The 15,158-nt window shown below is 33.0% G+C and overlaps 1 protein-coding gene across 1 annotated transcript; it reads left to right on the top strand.

Annotated features, from left to right (window-relative positions):
• Window positions 1–977: 977 nt before the first annotated feature.
• Window positions 978–14,042, top strand: LOC110615071 (protein transport protein SEC23). The gene is made up of 12 exons (XM_021756777.2): window positions 978–2,030; window positions 2,142–2,315; window positions 4,083–4,244; window positions 4,921–5,063; window positions 6,402–6,477; window positions 6,547–6,719; window positions 6,839–6,920; window positions 8,645–8,722; window positions 9,659–9,820; window positions 9,937–10,200; window positions 12,400–12,504; window positions 13,470–14,042. Exons 1-12 carry the CDS (start codon window positions 1,263–1,265, stop codon window positions 13,614–13,616), a joined length of 2,334 nt encoding a protein of 777 aa, XP_021612469.1. The 5' UTR covers window positions 978–1,262; the 3' UTR covers window positions 13,617–14,042.
• The last annotated feature ends 1,116 nt before the right edge of the window (window positions 14,043–15,158 follow it).

A 15,158-nucleotide genomic window follows, 5' to 3' on the forward strand; every position in this document is an offset into this window, starting at 1 on the left:
TATATGTGTGATTCATTATATTCTAAATATATTGATAATAAATATAGTTGACTAATTAATTAATTTGAAGGTTTATTGTCTACCAACAACATGTCAAGACTACTCAAATATTCGGAATGTCAAAAGTGGTTTAACTTAATATTTTAGTGTATGATTTGTCAGTGTAAATAATATCACTTCATCACAATTTTTTTTATTTAACATTTAATATATGAAACGTGTGTATAACGTTAAATCATATTAGATCTCATATATTAGCCATTAACTGATTGAATGAAATTTTAAATATCATTTATTAAGAATTTCATAATCAATACTAAAAGAGAACAAAATATATTCAATTCATCTTCATTCGTAACGTGTAGTTTAATTAAATTAGCACTAAAAATAAATAGCAAATTTTATAAAATATATAAAAAAATAATAGTCAGCTTGATTGTAAGACATATTATTAACAATAAATTTTTCTCATAAATAGTTGGTGATCTTCGAACTAGTGGCTCAATTAAAGGTGATGGTGCTGTTTCTCTTAATTGTTTTCTTGAGACTGACCCTACTGTAATTGAGGATGGCGCTTTTCTCTTAAGCATCTTTAGTCTACTCGAGGCAACATTTTTTGGGTAGTTTTCATGATGTTCTCCCTATTCTTGTTTCCTCAGGGTTGATAAGGTTTTGGGTTGTTTTTGTCGCCTTTAATTTTGGTGGAGACTCCAAAGTGGTTTGGTTTAGACTTTAGATCCATATTTCCATATCGTTTAGGGTTGGCTTTAGGCTGTGATTCTGGGTGGGCTTGTACCATCTTGACTGTAGGCTTGTAATATCAATGGGCATGCAATATGATGTGCTGTTAAGAGTTTTTAAGAATTTGTTTATTATTATTATTGATATTTTTAGAAGTACTATACTATTATAGAAAAGCTATTATAATCCATTATTTATTACTATATTATTTTTCATATGGAAATAAGAATTCCATGCATACACAAAATTCTTTACTATCATGCAATTCAGCACCAGCTTTTAACGCCCATATCGGACATTGTGTTCCTTTGAAACTCTTCACAACATACCCAACGTCTACTCCCGTCCTCATCCCTTTCTCTCTCTCTTTTTGCGGTGACCCCTTTCTTCCCCTTTTCTCCAGGGGTCGCCACTCCCTCCATCTACTATCCAATTTCCCAAATTTATCAAATATTCATTTGCTTCTTCGCCGGAATCCACACACGAAAACCCCTTTCCCCCCTTTCTTCCAATAATCAGCTATGTCGGAGATGGCCAACACGGATCCGGAAGGAATTGACGGAGTACGAATGACATGGAATGTCTGGCCACGCACCAAAGTTGAAGCCAGCAAGTGCGTGATCCCACTTGCGGCCTCCATTTCTCCGATCCGCCACCATCCCGACATTCCTACCCTTCCCTACCCGCCTCTCCGCTGCAAGACTTGCTCCGCCATCCTCAATTCCTTCTCCCGCGTCGACTTCACTGCAAAGATCTGGATCTGCCCCTTTTGTTTCCTGCGCAATCATTTTCCTCCTCACTACTCCATGATCTCCGAGACCAATCTCCCTGCTGAGCTCTACCCTCAATACACGACTGTGCAATACACGCTTTCTAACCCTAATGTTAATCCCAATATTCCCGGGAACGCAGCTCCTGCACCATCGGGTTCACCTGTTTTCTTGTTCGTTCTCGATACGTGCATGATCGAGGAGGAGTTTGGGTTCGTAAAATCGGCTCTCAAACGCGCGATCGGGTTGTTGCCGGATAACGCGCTTGTTGGGTTCGTTTCGTTTGGGACGCAGACGCAGGTTCATGAATTGGGATTTTCAGATATGTCGAAGGTTTATGTGTTTAGAGGCAACAAGGAGATTTCCAAAGATCAGATTATGGAGCAGTTGGGACTTGGCGTTTCGGGCAGGAGAGCCCCTGCTGGATACCCACAGAAAGGAATGCAAAATGGGTTTCCAATTCTTGGCGTTACCCGCTTCTTATTGCCCGCATCCGAGTGCGAATATACCCTCAACTCTGTGCGTACTTGGTTCAGTTTGAGTCAAATTTTGAAATTTCAAATTCTAATGTCATGTTTTTGTTGATCGAGTGAAATGGTTTTTTTAATTATTACCAATTTTCTTCTATAGCTTTTGGATGAGTTGCAAACGGATCAATGGCCGGTTGCTCCTGGGAATCGAGCTTCAAGGTGCACAGGAGTGGCCTTAAGCGTGGCTTCAGGATTACTTGGAGCTTGTTTGCCTGGAACTGGCGCCAGGATTATAGCTTTGGTTGGTGGTCCATGCACAGAAGGGCCTGGCACGGTAATGCTTTCTGGTTCCCTATGTTTTAGTTGTTTTTACATTTAACTTGATCTAAATCTTCCCTTTGGTCCTTTCTCTGAAGTTTTCTTTCACTAGATTACATAATTATAAATTAGTTTACCATTTGGTTGTTATCATGTATTTATGTTATATATAATTCTTCTCGGTGTGTGTTTGTAGCTGTATTTGTTTTACTAAAAAAAATGATGTACTAGATTTTATGGTACAACATTGAGCCATACTTTTATTTCCCAAAACTTCTTCTTACTTGAATACGTTTTGCTGAAAACTAGAGTCAACAAAATTCATGTCTCAAGAACTTTTCCCAATTGCAAGGTCCGTGGTTCTCTCTCCTGTTGTCAGTCCCTTGGTGATTCATGGCTGTTAATGGGGTATGTTTGTCAATTGAGATATAAAATTCATCTGGAATTTAGTTGAGATACCAATAGACACTATTATGGCTGGACCTATGTTTGACTTCCTGCAAACTTGTGTTGATGAGGAAGGGTAAAACAATATTATATCAGTCTAAAACTTTTTAAAGGTACAAGTTGAGATAATAGTATGAAATCCAAAATCCTTATTGCAAAGTTCTGGAGTTACTTGTTCCTTTGTATTTTTCTTCTAGTTTGTAAGAAATCCATTTTATAGATAAAATTTTAAAGAGTGGATGAAGTTTCATTGCACCTTAGAGCAGGGCAGATTGATGTTGGGGTTCTTCTTTCAAAATTTTGCCTCTTCTTAATTCTTATTTAAAAAATTCAATATAAAGTTTCATGAATTTTTATATTTATTTAAATTATTGAAAATCTTAATGTTTGTGTTAATTTTATTAATTTATCTCTAAAATTTTTCTCCAAATTTAAGAATTATAATTTTATCAAATTTAATTTTTAAAACTAGTATTAATCAAATATGAAAATAAATTAAATAGTGAAGCCTAAAAGTCTTTTTCTTTTTGTTGCATAAAAATTTATCTCTATTTGTTTTGTTCCTATAGTCAAAATTTTTAGTTACCGTTTTGTTATAATCTATTAATTATTATTTTATAACATTAATTAATTTTAATACTATCTCTCAAATAATTAAAACTCTTAAAACTTAAATTTAGTTTTTCTTTAACATTTTAAATTTTAACTCCGAAATCCTTTAAATTTTCTAGTAACAAATTTTCTAACTGATGCCAAAAAATTGCTGCAATAAATGTTGATTATGATTTATGGACCTTCTTTATTAAGTTTTTCCTTATTATTTCAATTTAATAAAATATATGATTTGCCAAAAAAAAATGATGTTGATTATTGTTTGATAGAAGTGTAACATAAATTTTTATTAATTATAATAGTTATATGACTATTTAAATTTTGGCCCTCCATGTTTAATCTTGTGGTCTCCCCCATTAGAGACCTTCCTTTTTGTCCTTGGTTCGATTTTGTGAACTTGTAATCCCCTGCAAGCATCTATTCATAGACAAAAAATGGAATATATGGATAGATTTTCTTTCTTTTTTTTTTTTTTTTGGGGGGGGGGGGGAGATGTTTACAAACTATAGTATTCACCATATTGTGGGTTTGACTCCTCTGTTGCCATCTAATTGCCAAAAAGGGAAGGGCTTTTTTCTTGTGAGATGGGGAAATTGTGGTCAGAATAGCGAACCGATATGTATGGCACTTGTTCTTTGAAACTGAGATTTTCTGGTGGTCTTTATTTCTATATTTGTTTTTTTTTTTCAATTACGAAGATGCTGATCCTTTTGAAAATTTGCAGATTGTATCAAAAGATTTGTCAGATCCAGTGCGTTCCCATAAGGATCTTGACAAGGATGCAGCACCATATTTTAGAAAAGCAGTTAAATTCTATGACAATCTTGCGAAGCAGCTTGTTAGCCAGGGTCATGTTTTGGACCTTTTTGCATCTGCACTTGATCAGGTGTTTGTCACTCAGCCTTTAATTCTATTGCGACATCTTCAAGTCATTTTTCTTATTAGTATGTAGTCATTTAGCTAGAATTTTTTGGAATGAAAAATATATACTTTTAAGAGATTATTTTTCATCTGTGGGGTAATAATAGGATGGAAAGTGCAGTATTCTCACTTTTATGCCTATAATTTTCTTATTAAATTTATAGTTATTCACATTAGCTGTTTCCAGAGGGGGTGCTTAGTTTCTAAAGACTGTATGTTTATCGAGTTAAACTCTCAAAACAAATATATGGTTGATTTTGTTGTGTTGCTTATTTTACTTGGTGATGTTGATGGAGGGGCGCAACTTGCATCAGAAGTAGAATGGTTCAGCTTTCAAGGCTTTTGGAATCAAATTGACATGAACTATTCTAAAAATGATGACAAATAATTTGACCTCTTTGAGTAATTCACTCTAATTCTCATTTTTTGCCTATTTTCTCGTACATTCTTAATCATTTGGGCCTGGACTTACTTTTTCTCGAATCTTGGGGCATATGTTGCACTAATCATAGGTATAATTTTAGTTGTTTTAGAACATACTGATGTTTTGACTGGCAATAATTGGCTAACCCATTTAAGTAAAATGCCATTTCCTGTTATGATCAATCATGTTTTGACTTATAAGAGATGCAATTTTCTAGGTTGGGGTAGCTGAAATGAAAGTTGCAGTTGAACGGACTGGTGGTCTTGTTGTGCTATCTGAAAGTTTTGGGCATTCTGTATTCAAGGACTCTTTCAAGCGCATATTTGAAGATGGAGAACAATCTCTTGGTCTTTGTTTCAAGTGAGTTCCTTATGAAACATTGAGAGTCCATTTACTTGCAAAAAGAAACTAGAAAAAAAGTTTCATGTTCACATGTGCCAATTTTCCAAAATTTTACTAAGATGCAGAAAATAGGTTTAAGCTGTTTTCTATTATTTACCTTTATAATAAAATTACTATTTTCCCCTGTTCTTCAAATGTAAAACAATTATTATTAGAATTGAATAATAATAATTGAATTATAACTTTCTTATTATTTGAATTGAATTATTAATTTGGAAAATAATTATTGACAACAGTAAAAAAAATAATTATATTATTATAAATAAAATAATAATATATATTAACAAATTTTAAACTAAAATAGTTTTTGAAATTTATTTATAATGATTTATTTTTTAACTATGAAGATGTGAATTTTTTTTTTTAAATTTTTAATTAGACAATTATTTCTATCATTGACAGGAGAATGCATTTTTCATTCTCTCCCTCTCTCTCTCTCTTTTTCTGTGGAAGATGAAAATTGGAGTTCTCTTGGAAAATGAAAATTGAAAAGCATCTCCCTCTTATATACTTGCACTATTTATTTTTTAAGTTGCTTTATTGTCATTTCAATTTCATTTATCCTAGTTGTTTGATATTTTTATATTAAGTTAACTTTTATTTATTTATTTTTTATACTTTATTTCCTTTTCAGTGGGAACATTACACCTATATAGGTTAAGTTTTTGCTATCATGAATGATTTTTCCCCAAAAGTTCTTTTGAAAGATATGCTTCATACGGTGATAAATTGTGCATGGAAAGCTCTATTACTCCTGTCTTTCCCTTGTTTATCACTGTTTGTGTGCATATTCATGCATGTCTTGATGTATGCATGTGTACGTATGTTTGTGTCTGCGCACATGGTGAAAGTTGGTTATAATCTAAGTATTGCAGGATGGAATTTTCTTAACAAAATTTCCCTCTCTACTTTATTGCGGCTGTGTACTTGAACTGCATGCAAAGGTCTGAGCTCTAGGCTTTCATGTTTCATGATAAAAGGTTAATATAAGCACATTCTTCCTCTTTTTGTTAGGTTATCTATGCCTCTTAAAAGTTGAGCCCATGTACATAGTTAAAACGTAGAAGTTGATAAAATCGTGATTTGGTGTCAGTCTAATTAAATGGATGCAAACTTTGTTTTAGTTTAATTCTTAAGAGCAAGACGCAGACTCAATTTCCTAGAAAATGAATTGTTATTTTTGTGCAGAGTTGCCATTTAAGTGGTGTCTATGCTCTTGCATGGGCCACATGGAGTTTGTACAATGTGTTTTATTGCTTGCAGCCTTATAATTTGTCTTATCTTATTGCTTTGCAGTGGAATGCTTGAGATTAACTGTTCCAAGGACATTAAAGTTCAGGGGATAATTGGACCTTGCACATCTATGGAAAAGGTTGAATACAGACTATTAAAATTTTGTGTTGTTACCACGTGTTGATGCTAAGTATTACAAGTCTTGCAGAAAGGACCTAATGTTGCTGATACAGTTTTGGGGGAGGGAAATACTACTGCCTGGAAGACGTGTGGTCTTGACAGGAGTACTTGTTTGACTGTCTTATTTGATCTTTCTTCAAGTGAAAGGTCAAATTCTCCAGGAACTGTAAATCCACAGTTATACATTCAGTTCCTTACAAGGTACGCTGGTTCATAGTTCTTTTTTCCCTATTTCCCTTTTTCTTTTCTAACCTTACTCTTATCTGATGATATTTACATTGTAATAAAAATCTGATAGATATATATATATTTTATTGCAGCTATCAGAATCCCGAAGGTCATACATTGCTTCGGGTCACAACTGTTACTAGAAGATGGATAGATAGTGCTGTTAGCTCAGAGGTTGGTTACGTATTATTATCATTTTCCGGTACAATGTGGATGGACTTGTTTTGATTATCTATGGAGGATACAAAGTATTATTAATAATCAAGAATTATGAATAGCTTGGATATTCATATGCATATCTTTCCCCTCAAGTCGGATATTTATATGCATTTCTTTCCCCCCAAGTCAGATATGTAGTTGCTGCAATGTGGAATATATATTTTTTGAAGGATTGATAAATTATGAATATCTCATGCTCGAATCCCATCGAATGGGATGTGGGCTGGTCATGGGAAGGGTTGAACTGCTACAAATTACATAGCTCATCTGATGGAACAAAATAATATATGTTGGTTAGTAAGTCTTGTTGAAATGGTTTGTTGTCTAAGAACCATATGCTGCTAGCTCCTTGGGAGAGCTTTAGATAGATTGACATATCTGTAACTGCTCAATATGAGATGTAAAAAGGCACAACTTTTATTGGACATGCATGCATTGTGCTGTTCATGTGTTTCAAGAGACACTTAAGCCAGCAGGACTTGTACAGGTATGAGGGGCCTTAATTCTATTGGTTGGCAAAATCTGATTCTGGTTTTTGAGGTGAGGGCCTTATGTCAGCATTGTGGAGTTGTTTAGAAGTAATGCTGCATTTTTTTTTTTTTTTTTTTTTTGGGGGGGGGGGGGTTAGTGCTGGCAGTTTTTATGTTGTATCTGAAAAATGTTTATGGTGTCTGTTTGGTTGTGATGATATAATCGTTTGGCTTAAGAGAGGAAAAGATCAGGTTTTTGTTCCTGTGCTTGGAACTTAAGCATGTTTTCTAGTGGTTGTTTGTGTGGCCAAGTGTTTTCCTGTGCTTATTTGTGGAGTGGTGTTTAAGGCACCTCTCAGATGGTACTTTGGTAATTGATTAGCCTACTGACTGTAGATAAAGGCTGACTAGAATGTTCCACAACTTAATATGCTATCTAAGAGAACTAGAACTTCTGTAGCAGAGCCTTTCTGCATATGGCTTTTTTGAAGGAAATTTTGCCTTGGACTAAGCCATGGTTATGTGGCATAACTTTCTTTTTTGTTGCATTATTTTTAGATCACATGTCATATGAGGCAAGGTATTCTATTTCCTTGTGTTTTACCATTTTTTGATACTCTTTGCGGAAGAATACACTAATCTATGCAAAATTTTGAATGAGTACCATCTCCTGAAATACAAGCATGTATTATATGCAGAGTTGCAGACAGAAATTACAGTTGCTCTGAATGAGTTGTATTATTCTATTTGTCAATGAAATCCTCAAGTTTGTTTGACATGGGAGAAGTTAATCATGTTATTGAGTTATTCTATTTGTCAATGTGTTCTAAGATGCGTTTAGCAGGAGAAAAAGAAATATATTTTCATCTTTTGGTTTGTGTTATGTTGGGACATCAGTTGTGGATAGATAGGTATCCATGTTATATTGATGTTCACTTCCTCTGATAATCCTTCAACATTGTGGCCTTTTGGGATGCTTAGGATCCTACTTTAATAATTCATGATGGTCAAATGCCTGAATCTTCAGATTATGATATCTTATCTGTCATAAGTTATATTTGCTTCTCTGCTACGTGTGATTTACTATTTGGGTTATCACTCTTGCATCATTGGTATGGTTTATATAAAAATGGTATGGTTTATATAAAAAGGGTTTGTAGAACTACAGCAAGGAGTTAAATTCTGAGTTGGGGTGACAATCTTTTGCAGGAATTAGTACAAGGTTTTGACCAAGAGACTGCTGCCGTGGTAATGGCAAGAATAACATCTCTGAAAATGGAGACAGAGGTACTTATAGATGTCTAATTTTTGGCCACTTATGTACTGTTTTCTGAAAGATAATGCACTTGACCATTTTGTTCTATCTCTTGGTCTTAGCTCTTGCTCGAAACTGGTGACCATACTGTTCTATTTTATGTGTTCAAGGCTTTTGGTGACAACCTGGTGAAAGTTTGTGTACAGAGGACAAGGAAATTAATATACTGCAACCTTTTTCCAACACTAATAATTAGATTGTAATGGTTTAAACTGCTGTTATCTATAGATTGTAGCTTTATGTCCAGTTTGCGTGGTGTTGACTCTGGCATTCTTCGTATGAAAGCATAACATTTCTGTTCTCATTGATTCCTGTGCCATGCCTCCTGTGATTCAATTGGTTTTTTTATACTATTGAATATTGCATCAGTTACTTTTTACTCATACAATCTCTCTCTCTCTCCGTCTCCCCCCCCCCCCTCTTTCTCCCATCACCTGCGGGAAAAAAAAGGAAATTTATATATTGGAGCTTGTCTGACAGGAAGGATTTTATGCCACTGGGTGGTTGGACCGGAACCTCATTCGGCTCTGTTCCAAATTTGATTACTATTGGAAAGATGATCCATCTTCTTTCACATTGAACCCTTGTTTTTCCTTGTTCCCCCAGTTTATGTTTAATCTCCGACAGTCACAGTTTGTGTATAGAGGACGGGGAAATTAATATACTGCATCTTTTTTGCAATACTAATATTTAGATTGTATTGGTTTAATCTGTTGTTATCTATAGATTTTAGCTTTGTGTCCAGTTTGCTTGGTGTTGACTCTGCCATTCTTCATAAGAAAGCATAACATTTCTGTTCTCATTGATTCCTGTGCCATGCAACCTGTGATTCAATTGGTTTTCTTATATGCTCTTGAATATTTTAGCATCAGTTACTTAAAAAAATTTTATTGGAGCTTGTCTGACAGGAAGGATTTGATGCCACTCGGTGGTTGGACCGGAACCTCATTCGGCTCTGTTCTAAATTTGGTGACTATCGGAAAGATGATCCATCATCGTTCACATTGAACCCTTGTTTTTCCTTGTTCCCTCAGTTTATGTTTAATCTCCGACGGTCACAGTTTGTACAGGTAGATGCTGTTCTAGTCTTTCATCTCACTTATTTCCCTTAATCTGTTTCATGCTTGATTGAACCAGCTACATGTGTGTGCTTAGTTTGATTTATTTGTTTGTTTGGGCATGGCAGGTCTTTAACAACAGTCCAGATGAGACTGCTTATTTCCGCATGTTGCTAAATAGGGAAAACATCACCAATGCTGCTGTCATGATTCAACCATCATTAATATCATATTCATTTAACTCGCTGCCTCAACCTGCATTGTTGGATGTGGCTTCCATTGCAGCTGACCGAATTCTCTTGCTCGATTCATATTTTAGCTTGGTCATATTCCATGGGATGACAATAGCACAATGGCGTAACATGGGCTATCAGAATCAACCAGAGCACCAGGTCTGTACTTGTTTATAATATTAAATATTATTTATATTATTTTGAAAATTGGAAAATAAAAGTAATAATAAACAAAAAAGTGAATTACTTTGTTATGCTTCATCTTCCACCCCCCCCCCCCCCCCAAGCATTAAATATTCTTATGCAAAAATTTTATTCATTAGGAGTTATGGCATGTGCCCTTCTAAATTTGGCTATGACTGAGACCAAATTGAAATGTTGTCTATATAATTGAGATGGTTAAAAGAAGGATTAATTGCCAAAAACCCCCTTTTTTTTTTCACTTTTAACAAATCTAGCCATACCTTGGCGATTAATTTTATTTCTCTCCTACTTTTACCAATGGTCATTAAACTTAATCGTCGTTAATAACCCTATTAATGGTAGGGTAGATCTACTAAAAAAACAAAAGTACATAGTATAATTGTAAAAATTGTAACTCTGATTTTTTTGCTATTCTTTTAAAAATTGTAAAGAAAAATAACTTTATTATTATTATTATGTCTTTTATTTTCTTATCCAAGCAAAAGCAAAGAAAATAAAAAAGAAAAAATTATCCGCATTTCTCCTTTTTTCTTCTTTTTTTTTTTAAATAAAATAGAAATTTAAATGTATATCCTTTTGTTTCTCAAGCTATTTTTGCCTAAAAAATAAAATAACTAGTTATTTTAATTCAAATGCAAATTTTTACTTACAAAAAATATAATCTTTATTTATTATTAATGTTTCCAATTTATTTATTTTTAATGAAATATAATAATTTTAAATTTCAAAATTAAGCTTTCCATTTTATTTAAAAAAAATAAATGGAAGAATGTGGAGAATGTTTTTCATTTATTATTTTCTTTACTTTTATTTAGATAAAAAAACAACAACATAATAATAAAGCTATTTTTCTTGCAAAATTATTGAACATAAAGAAAGTAAAAAAATATTATAACAAGTTTACAATTTTAAGAAAAATAGCTAAAAAAGAAAAGGTTGCTTTTCACAATTATACCTTGAACTTTTTGTTTTATAACAAATCTACCCTACCATTAACAGCTGTTAAGTTTAACGATCATTAGTAACATTAGAATAGAGATAAATTAATTGCCAAAGTGTAGGGTGGATTTATTAAAGTAAATATAGGGTAGATCTATTAAAAGTTGAAAACTTTGGGTTTTATTTGGCTATTGACCTTCAAAAGGATAGATCAATAATGCAAATTTGAGAGAAAGGTAAAGAATTTTGTTGAGCAGTAAGTATTACATGAAACATCTTCTAAGTGTCTTCCTTTGAGGATTTTACGGTTACTTGAAAATGGAGATCCTCTTTCAGCTTCTCAACCCAGTAGTAGAAACAAAATAAATGAGTTTTTAATATAGCTTAATATTTTGATTTATTGCATATCTATGTTTATTGATAATCTGAGATCAGCCTTGGTGTGACAGTAGTTTTTTTTGGGAAAACAATGCTTATGCCAAAAAAGTAGGAAGAAGGCTGCATGCAATTTATGGTTCTTTCAGAGAATGCCTTGCACTTTATTTTTAATGGGAACCTAAACTACTTGAAAATCTTTGTCATTTGTTTGTTTTGGTTGGATGTAAGTTATTTGGATGTAAAGTAAGTGTTTTGTATTCTCTAAACTCTACCCATCTAGAATGGTTCTAGTTAAAATTACTTCCATTTGGCATAATGGCCATGGACTAATTTCTAAACATAGACGATCATCAGCTGTTTAAGTTTTGCTATGGTTGATGAACTCTTCTATGGGATTTTATTGTATAATTGTATCGATAATTATATTTTATTTTCTGATAATTTCCTCGAATGACCTGGATCTGCATATGTGAACTTTGGCGATGCCAAGCAGTGACCTTTGGTCCTTTCCTCGTGTACATGACTTTGGCAGCATTCCTTGCAACCAAAAGAAATACACATCAGATTGTGGTGATGTTGGACTTCAATAAACCCCTCTTGTTGGCAAAATATGTATCTTATTATTATTTTGATTTTTAGGTGTCCGTCATCATATTTTGGGGAGTAGTTCCATCAATGAGCATCTAGAAAGTTATTTTATGATTGTGTGCTTTTACCAGATTTTTCCGTGAAATTACTCGGATCTTGTTTTAGTTATTTTTGGTCCTGACTGGAGGGGAATATTTTTTTTTCCCCCTCTTAACAGCTTGCTAATTGCATTAATTTGTTTCCCGACAGGCATTTGCGCAGCTATTGCAAGCTCCTCAAGATGATGCCCAAATGATCATTAGGGATCGTTTCCCAATTCCTAGATTGGTGGTCTGTGATCAGCATGGATCTCAGGTAAGTTTCTGCAGCAGTCCACTTGTTCTCAATGTTTTTTTTTTGCTTTGCAAGTTAAACTGTAGTTGGATGGATCCAGAAAACTTGGTCAATGTGTTGTGTACACATAGGCATATACATAAGTAGAGACAATATACACATATATCAAACAAAATAGATATGAAAAATATGAAGAATAGAAGTAATAGAGCTTCTTAAGATTCTTTCATGTATCATTTTAGTGTTAAATTTTCAATTTTTTATTTTGCATGTAAGCTGTTTATTATCTTGTAATTAATTGTTTGAATTTTGTCACAAGAGTAATTTAATGTTTAATTCTTTATTTGGAAAGATAATTGAGGGGGAAAAATAGTACATGATGTGCGTGGGAAGTCTTCTTTTATTTTTTAATTTAAAAAATGAAATCCTTTCTAATGAATGAAATTGAACTTGGAAAATATATACTACAATAAGTAAATTAATTTAATTTAGTAGTAATCACTAGTTTTATTTATTTTATAATTTTTAATAACATTCTAACTAAAATTAAGTTGGTGAGTTGTATTTAGTTTAAGTGCAACAATTAAGCGACTTAAAATATTAAATAAATTCTGGGGGAAAAAATAATAAATTCAGTGGAGTGAAAATTAGAAATCACTTAATTATATGAAGGATTTCAAGGGCTCCCTCTGCCCGCATGGTGAATCCTCCTTGCTTGTTGTTATTTTAACTAACTTAATTCCCATACTTGGAATCTAGAAATTTAAAGACACAATAAGTGAAAATTCAATTATTTTAGCCTAAAAGAATTCATTTTAAAAGAAATAGAAATTAGGCCGAAAATTTGTTCTTGTGTGAGACGACACATGGGTGAATTGGCACTTGGGAGATTGAAATGGTAAAATTTTCTGGATTGTGGTACCAGTGCGTTGGAAATCAATTTTGTAATCTGAAACTCACTTTGATTTTATGTCATGCTTGAGTAGGCAAGATTCTTGTTGGCAAAGTTGAATCCATCAGCTACATACAACAATGCCCATGAGATGGCTGCTGGATCGGATGTGATATTCACAGATGATGTGAGCCTTCAAGTCTTCTTCGAGCATCTTCAGAGGCTAGCTGTGCAATCTTGACAGTAAAAGTTTTATCTTGTAGGTTTTATAGAATGGGGGAAGTTAAGCTTTTTCCCCCGAGTGTGAGTTTTTGTATCCTTCTGTTCCATTCCCTTAGTTTCTTTTGTTTGTATGTTGTTGGAGAAGTAAAGTGGAGCCCTGCATTGTTTGAAAAAATGAGAGCATATATGATTTGATTGGGGGAGAAATATTCTCCCTTTCAAACAATAAGGGACACTCAAAATTCAGTGGGAAGTAATAGTGTTTATACAGAAAGAATGGGTAGGAATGAGAGTTAGAGGGATCCCTGATTTTTTGTCAGCTCAGATTTTATTTTATTTTTTCTTCTTTTTATGTATCTGAATTTTTTAAGTTAAATACTGAGAATGAGCTCATACGTTCCATGTGTTTAAAAGTTGAAGAAACACGAGCCTCCTTTTTCAATTATTTGATAGACTGATTGAATATATTCTTATAATATATTATCATAACGTGAGCTTCTACGTCAGTAGTAACTCTTTTTCATAGAATATAATTCAGTTACAAATCAATCCACTTATTAAATTATTTCTTCTGAAATTTACTCTGATCATAATTGTATTGTAAAAGAAAATTTCTAATTGACAATATGATTAATTTTTAAAAACAATTAATGTTAAAAATTTAACATTCTCAAAGTCATATTTTTTTATAGAAAAATCTTATAAATTTTGATTTTAGAGTTAATAGAAAATCTGGATTTAAGAAAAAAAGTGTAGGAAATAATTTTTGTCTTGCCTTTAAAGGAAAAAAGATTCATCGATCAACTTCTTAATCTCTTGTGTACTCTTCTCTTCTCATTAAGCTGTAAGGCAACGCTTCTTCTATTTTATTGGGTTTGCCTCAAAGTTAATAGGAATAGGAATTTGATGCTCAGTTATATCTTTATGAATCTTAAACATATTCTTAAGGAGTGAAGCTCTAGTTGAGATTTCACAAGAGGGTTTTGAGAGGGTAAGTACTTGGGAGGGAACTATCACACCAAATATGAAAATTGCTTTGAATAGGATAATAAAGTAAAGTAGATGAGTGAAATTGATTCTAGTAAGAAATAAAGAATTTGGAGTGTAAAAGGATCCTTGCAAGTAAACATGAAACCAAAGCAATTGGTTACTAAAAAGGAGAGAACATTGACTATTGCATATATATTATATATCATATTAGTACATATAGACAAATATATGAAGGTATCATATATCTTATTTCTGAAAAGATGATAGAGTCGGATAATGAATTTTCACCTCCATCGAGAAGATAGTCAAGTAGGCCAAGAAACACAAGAAAAAGAGAAGAGGCTACATCTAAAAGGAGGAGGATTGTGATTGTCCTTTTGTCCAAGGTGGAAACAATTGGGTACAATAAATAGACATGTTAGTATGCTACAGTAGGAGTGAGAAATTATGAATCATATTTTTAGTACAATAATTAATTATTGATTTGATATTTTTTTACATTAATTCATTTATTTGTCTGTGATTATAATCAAGAGTTAATGTAAGAAGACAAAATGATTCTACTAAAATA

Source organism: Manihot esculenta, chromosome 5, assembly GCF_001659605.2.
Source record: "Manihot esculenta cultivar AM560-2 chromosome 5, M.esculenta_v8, whole genome shotgun sequence".
NCBI classification, from domain to species: Eukaryota; Viridiplantae; Streptophyta; class Magnoliopsida; order Malpighiales; family Euphorbiaceae; genus Manihot; species Manihot esculenta.